The following is an 8,017-nucleotide window of genomic DNA, read 5'->3' on the forward strand; positions in this document are numbered from 1 at the left end:
CGCGGGGCTCGAACCCATGAATGTGAGATCATGACCTGAGCTGAAGTCAGAGGCTTAACCGACTGAGCCACCCAGGCGTCCTGGCAGGGCTCCTATTCTTAACCATGGGCCCTCTTGCCTCCTTTAAGTAGTCAGAGTTGGCTGGTGGAAAGGTGGTCTGAGGTTGGGAGAATAAGCAAAAAAGCAGAGAGCTGCTAGAATATACATATAAAATTAAGATTTTTATGCATGTCAAACAAATGTCCATCAACTGATGAATGGATAAAGAAGATGTGATTTATATATAAATGGAATACTACTCAGCAATGAAAAACAATGAAATCTTCCCATTTGCAACAACATGGATGGAACTATAGTGTATTATTCTAAACGAAATAGAGAAAGACGGATATCATATGATTTCATTTGCATGTGAAATTTGAGAAACTCAACAGATGAACACAAGGGAAGGGAAGAAAAAATAAGATAAAAACAGAGGGAGGCAAACCATAAGAGACTCTTAAGTATAGAGAACAAAGTGAGGGTTGCTGGAGGGGGGATGGGTTAAATGGGTGGTGGGCATTAGGAAGGGCACTTTTGAGGATGAGCATTGGGTGTCATATGTAAGAAATGAATCATTGGGTTCTACTCCTGAAGCCAAGACTACCTGGCTTGAATTTAAATTAAAACAAAAAAACCCCAAAAAACATACCATCAGCAACATTAAAAGATGGGTAATAGTCTGGGAACAAGTGTTTACAACAAAAACAAAGGTCTGGAACGCTTTACATCTGAGAAGAAAACAGTCCAACTTATAAATGGGCAGAGGCTGTGACATGGGTGGCTCACTGAAGACAGCCGAACGACCACTGAACAAATGGACACTGCCTGGCCTCAGTAAGAACACAAGACTGCAAATTAAGAACAACCTATTTTCTCAGCAAAACTAAAAGGCAACCGATGGAATGGGAGAAAACATTTGCAAACGACATAACAGAGAAAGGGTTGGTATCCCAAATCTATAAATAACTTATCAAACTCAACACCCAAAAAACAAATAATCCAGTGAAGAAATGCGCTAAAGACATAACAGATACTTCTCCAAAGAAGACATCTGAAACAATGCACAACAGCACTCAGCATCAGGGAAATACAAATCAAAACCCCAATGAGATACTACCTCACACCTGTCAGAATGGCTAAAATCAACAAGTCAGGCAACAACAGATGTTGGCAAGGATGTGGAGAAAGAGGATCTCTTTTGCACTGCTGGTGGGAATGCAAACTGGTGCAGCCACTCTGGAAGACAGTATGGAGGTTCCTCAAAAAATTAAAAATAGAACTACCCTGGGGCACCTGGGTGGCTCAGTTGGTTAATTGTTTGACTTCAGCTCAGGTCATGATCTCGAGGTCCATGAATTCGAGCCCCACATTGGGCTCTGTGCTGACAGCTCAGAGCCTGGAATCTGCTTCAGATTCTGTGTCTCCCTCCCTCTTTGCCCCTCCCTCACTCATGCTGTGTCTCTGTCTCTCAAAACTAGATAAATGTTAAGAAAAATTTTTTTTATGTTTATTGATTATTGAGATAGAAACAGAGCATGAGTGGGAGCGGGGCAGAGAGAGAGGGAGACACAGAATCTGCAGAAGGCTCCAGGCTCTGAGCTGTCAGCACAGAGCCCAACACGGGGCTTAAACTGTGAGATCATGACCTGAGCTGAAGTCGGATGCCCAACCAAATGAGCTGCCCAGGCGCCCCAAGAAAAAAAATTTTTTTAAATAGAACTACCCTACGACACAGCAATTGTACTACTAGGTATTTATCCAAGGGATACAGGCATGCTGTTTCAAAGGGACACATGTACCCCAATGTTTATAGCAGTGCTATCAACAATAGCCAAAGTATGGAAAGAGCTCAGATGTCCATCAATGGATGAATGGATAAAGAAGATGTGGTATATATACAATGGAGTATTACTCAGCAATAAAAAAAGAATGAAATCTTACCATTTGCAACTACATGGATGGAACTAGAGGGTATTATGTTAAGCAAAATTAGTCAGAGAAAGACAAATATCATATGACTTCACTCATATGAGGACTTTAAGATATAAAACAGATGAACATAAGGTATGGGAAGCGAAAATAATATAAAAAGACAGAGGGAGACAAAAACATAAGGGACTCTTAAATATGGAGAACAAACAGGTTTACTGGAGGGGTGTCGGAAGGGGGATGGGCAGGGTGGGTAAAGGGCATTAATGAATCTACTCTTGAAATTACTGTTGCACTATATGCTAACTAACTTGGATGTAAATAAAAAGAATAAATAATTTTTAAAAAACCTATTTTTTTAAACTGACCAAATTGGTATTTATAAAACAAGATAACATAAAGTACCAGTAAGACTGTGGTAAAGTATTATGCTCACACCCTCCTGGGGGGAATATAAATTGGTGTGCTCTCTCCAGAAAGCAATTTGGCTGAGAGATTCTGAAGAAAAAGTCCATCTCTCCTCCCAGAAATCCTCTATTTAGAAAATGTATTATTAGGAAGGAGTCAGAGACACAGCACAAAATTTATATTTAAGAATGCTAATCACATTATTTACAGCAGAAGAAATAGAAAAATTATCCTGTGGAATAGAAATAGAAAGAAAGACCCAGTTAAATATTCAACAGTGGGAACTGATTAAACACAGTGGACCATCACGGGATTATGTGAGTATATATTTACAAAGAAGATAATGATGGGAATTGACTGATATAGGAATTTTAAACTCAAAATAAGTTTTACTATGGAAGATTTCAAACATACACAAAAGTAGAAAGAATGAGAAAATGAGCACCTCAAATACTCATCATATAGATTCAACAAAGAACATTTTGTCATATTTATATCATTGTGTTTGTATATGTTCACACAACAATTTCAAAGTAACTATGATATTTTAATGACAAAAGTCGGGATATATTCCTTCAGTCAATTAAAATATGTCTCTTGAACATCAACATGTCTCCAGCTAGGTGCTTGGGGTACAGCAGTGAACAATGACGTGTGTGTGGCAGGTGTGGTAACATGGTGGTAGGCACGGAATGGGGTTCCTAAATCCTGCACAGCGACCTGGGACCATCCCCTAGAGGGGACACTGCTTGCTCTGCCCTCTTCCAGTACCACTGACGTAAGATGACAGATACACTCTGTTGCCAGCACAGGGCTGGGGTAGCGGAAGGGGTAGGTTTCATGAGGATCAGACCCTGCCACAATCCAGGGGCACTGTTACTTTCCAGCTGTAAGGTACTTACTTCAAGTCTCTTGGCCTGCGCTTCCTTCTCTGAAAAATGGCCATGATCACATCAGCCTCAGGTCACAGGGAGGATAGGATTTGAGTAAGCGCACATATAAAATACACAGTACAGCATGAAAGGGGTTCAGTCAGTGGTGGCTGATCAACATCTTCATCACCCAGGTCCCAAAGGGAAATCAGTCTCCTGACCCTGCAAGACACGGACCCCCTCCACTGGGGACAGCAAGGAGCCCAGTCCAACCTGGTGCCCTTCAGGGCAAGGGTATCTGGACAGGATTATTGTGACCAGTAGTAGGAAGTAGATGGCAGCACTCTGAGGAGGCAGGGAAGGAGGGCCTGAGGCCCACGGCAGCCTCCCTCAGCAGTGTCGCATCTGTTCCAGCACGGCCACAGAGTGGGCAGTCCCCACAGTCTTGCAAGGCAGTTCTGACTATTCTCTTTTCACAAAGGAGGAGGCAAGCTCAGAAAGCCAATAAAGCTTGTCCGAGGTCATAGAGCTAAGAGGTAGAAACCAATCCCACATCTGACCTCAGGCATACCCTGCAGGCCTCCCAGAGGGCCCCATGACCCAAACGAGGTGTCTCCTACTGTCCCCAGTAAAAGTATATGTAATAGAAGCTTGGGAACCTCACAGAGGACAGGGGACAGGGAATGTGCCTCCCCTTTTGCTCTTAGACCTAGCTTTGGAAGACACAAGACTCTCCCTGTTCTGCTTTTTGGGGAGCTCAAAACTAAGAGTGGTGACATCGGGCTCAGGACCCTCTCTGCAAACTGTCCTGATCCAAGGTCTTCTGAGGTCTGTCTAAATCTCCTGAAAGCCCTGGATACTATTTACAATGGGAAAGTGCTTGGCTTCAAGAACACAGAAGACAGAAGTCATCTTTCTGTAAGGGAAGTCTGGCTTCATGGTTAGAAAAGGAACAGGCAGGTCAATATAGCCAGGAGACATCCAGTCCCCAACAAGGTGGTGGTAGGGGGTGGGGTAGTTACTTAACTACTAGGCGAGCAGGACCGGAGCCCAGTCCCAGGCTGGCCAGACACACCAAACAGCTCCGCTCAGCCCATCACCCCACCCACTGACATCAGCAGCATAAACAGAATCGGTCTACATTGAGAAGTAATGGTTACTGACATAGTTGGAATGTTCTATCAAAAAATAATAACAAATCAAGGGTGCCTGGCTGGCTCAGTCAGTGTAGCATGCAACTCCTGATCTTGGGGTTGTGAGTTCAAGCCCCACATGGGTGTAGAGATTACTTAAAAATAAAACCTTTAAAATAATAATAATAAACCAAACCATACCATCCTTATCTCCTAATTCCTCATCCATCCTGATGACCACATTCCTGTTGAGAATTACAGAGGCACTGGCTCACTTCTGCAATAATTTCTTTACCGGCAGGCAGTGCTCAATTGCTGGAAACACACCCCAGCTCAGAGATTCGTTCAATACCAGTTAAATGAAGATCAAAGGACAGCGAATTAAGAAGAGAAAATAATGGAGGAGGGGGTCAAGGAGAGCTAGAAGCAGCCCCCCGCCTCAATGCTTAGGCCAAAGCTCACCTCCAAATAAGGTTTTTATAAGTAACATAATTAATCATCCAAAGCAGCACTAAGTTAACTTGACTTTGATTTGATCAAAAGCACTTTAAATTGTCTCTTGAACCCAGAAAAGAAAATTTTCAACTATGGCCCAAAGAGAGTGAACTCTGAGGCAAAAAGACTCAGAAGAAATGTTTAAAAATTAGGGGCCGAGTTATATAGCAGAACAAGTTTAGAGAAACCAGCTGTCCTCTTCCCTACGCAAAGTACATATATTTTAAATGACTGTGGTCTCTAAGCTGGCAGCAAGGCGTCCTGGAAATACCATACCTTCCCTACAGGGCCGGGCTCCCAGCAGGCCATACACTGGAAGCCTGGCAGCCGGCTGTGAGCCTGCCCTCCTGTCCTGGCACGCGCAGAAGCAGCAAACCACTCAGGTACAAGGGCCCCAGGCAATGACAGCTCTGCCTGCCCCCCCCCCCCCCCCCCCCCCCCCCCCCCCCCCCCCCCCCCCCCCCCCCCCCCCCCCCCCCCCCCCCCCCCCCCCCCCCCCCCCCCCCCCCCCCCCCCCCCCCCCCCCCCCCCCCCCCCCCCCGCCACCTTAATCTTCTCTCTGCTGTGCACTCAAATCCTGACCAATTCCCTAATCACTCCTAATACCGGAGTGAGCTGCTCCTTGGCTGTGGGCTGTGCCAGGTGGACTTGCTCTGACCCACAGGAGCAAGCAGTGGGGCAAGGCCACACACCCAGAACACTGACACGCCTTACCGTGGCCTCTTCCCCAGGGAGCTCTCCCATGAGTCGGGACAAGTGGGCAGCCACACTTTACCACCGGACTGCAGAGATTCCTGTCCAAGGTCCGTCTGAGAAGGAAGACGGTGACGGAGAGCCAGGGACGCTGTGGAGCCCAGGGCTAAACTGAAAAGCTAAGGGGCGTGTGCCTGACTCTGCTCGCATATGTTGCAACTTGCCTTCCACCGGGGCAGCCAATTTCACTCAGTCAGGGAGATCTGTTGTTCTAATCCACCCAACTGGGGTGACCTTTGAAACCCCTGGCCGCCAGCTGTAGAGGCTCTCAATGGAGTCCTGGGGAATCCAGGAGTGGAAGCTCACACGTTTTTACTCATTCAGAGCTGCCGATTACGACCTCAGTGTGGAGCTAAGGGAGAACACTGTCAAGTAGAGAGCTGAGCCCTTGGAGGAGTGAGGTACACCCTCAGCTCCACATCTGGCCTGGACCATCACTCACCCCTTGGCACATCTGGCATGGGCTTACCACATAGGGTTCATGGGACATGTGCCTCCTGAGACCAGCTCTGTCCTCCCTTTAAAAAAAATTTTTTTTAACATTTATTTATTTTTGAGAGAGACAGAGAGACACAGAGTGTAAGTGGGAGAGGGTCAGAGAGAGAGGGAGACACAGAATCAGAAGCAGGCTCCAGGCTCTAGCTGTCAGCATAGAGCCTGACGTGGGGCTCGAACCCATGAACCATGAGATCATGACCTGAGCTGAAGTTGGCCGCTTAACCAACTGAGCCACCCTGATGCCCCTGGCTCTTTCCTCCTTAAGCTAAAGAAGCCCTGCATATGACCCCTGGAGTGAGAGGCAAACCCAGGGAATGGATGGGGAACTCCATGCTCAAATTATCTTAAGGAATCTGGGCTGAGACGTGAACCAGACTCTGAGGGTTCAAGTCATGCACAGGACCTAGAAGGGTGCATCCTGACCCCTGCAGAGCTTCAGGATCGATCCTTGGTGCATACCTCTAATACACGGAGGCAAGGTGATGCCCAGCCCAGACTTTTTCCTCCAGGGGAGAGAAGGATTTTCATAGTTCCACAGGGATCTCTCATCCTATGCAACTCATGCCATGGGACAAACTGCAGATGTCTCAATCAGGAATGACATGACTTTAAGCTTTTCCATTGGGCCCTATCTGTCTGATCTTTGAGTAACTGGTACTCCTGCAAAACCTAGGTGACCCCTTACCCTGTAGCTCGGCAGTTCTCAAACTTTTTGGTCTCAGAGCCCCTTTATGCTCTGAAAACCTAGTAAGGTTCCCAAAGAGCTTTTCTTTATGAGTTATTGCTGACAGTGTTTACTGCATTCAAAGTAAAAACTAATAAATATTAATTCATTCGAAAACATCAGTAAGAAGCCCATTATATGTTAACATAAATAACACTTTTAAAATAAATAATATATTTTCCAAAATAAAAATATAGTAAGAAGAATTATTCATTTTTGCAAATTTCTTTAATGTCTGGCTAATAGAAGACAGCTAGATTTTCATATCTGCTTCCACATCCAGCCTTTTAGAATATCATCATATTTCCAGCTGCTGGAAAGCTCCACTTGAGAGAAAAAGAAGGTGAAAAAGGAGAATGCCATTTATTACAAATATGATTTGGACCTCTGAACCCTGGAAAGAGTCTTGGAGGGGGAGTCCCAAAGATCCCCTGGGGAAACACTTTGAGAACTGTTGCTTTCACCCAGCCCCCTGTTCTGCCCATCACCATGTGCTCTCACATCTACCCTCCTAAAAATGCACAGCTGGAGAGGGAAAAGTGGTCTTACAGGAGTTGTAGAGTGTGGCTTTGAGGAATGGGTGAGAAGACGGTGAAACAATATCTAATCTGATTCCACCTTTTCTTGCAAAGAGAATGGCTGAACAAACGTGCCCTGGAGAGATTTGAAGCTGAGACAGATACTGATGAAGAGAACACCTTTAAGTCAAGTAAGTCCTTGGCCAAGACTGAATATAAATAAACCCCAGACCTCTGGAAGACTTGAGATGTCTGAATGCTTTATGGCTGAAAAAGGAAGAAATAAATACAAAAAACAATGCTGTTCACCACTGAAAAGCAGAAGTGAATCTGGATCTAAGTCTTAGATGGAGGTCTCTGGCGGTAGCAACAAAACTGGAAACTCATTTTGTGGACAGAATCAAGGACAGTGGTGTGGACAAAAACACGGGAGGCATGTCTATCAGAACTGTGGGTTACACTCATCAAGTAGGAACCGCTGACATGCTGGCTGTTGAATACAGTCCTGAAAGATCAGCAAAAGGGAACAGAGCTTGAGAGGAAACTTAAAAGAACAACTGTTAAGTTCTTACTGAGCCTCCTACTGAGGTTCAAAGCAAAAACACAACAACCTCCCAAATGCAAAATGGCTGACTGAAAACACTA

General features: G+C 45.3%; 1 protein-coding gene across 1 annotated transcript in view; it reads right to left on the minus strand.

Moving 5' to 3' along the window:
* Window positions 1-5,680, minus strand: part of MYLK (myosin light chain kinase) — a 181,989-nt gene extending 176,309 nt beyond the window's left edge. Inside the window, 1 exon segment of the mRNA XM_029939461.1 lies at window positions 5,594-5,680. Coding sequence (XP_029795321.1) covers window positions 5,594-5,623 — 30 coding nt within the window. The 5' untranslated portion in view covers window positions 5,624-5,680.
* Window positions 5,681-8,017: the final 2,337 nt, after the last annotated feature.

Source organism: Suricata suricatta, chromosome 5 (assembly GCF_006229205.1).
Source record: "Suricata suricatta isolate VVHF042 chromosome 5, meerkat_22Aug2017_6uvM2_HiC, whole genome shotgun sequence".
NCBI classification, from domain to species: domain Eukaryota; kingdom Metazoa; phylum Chordata; class Mammalia; order Carnivora; family Herpestidae; genus Suricata; species Suricata suricatta.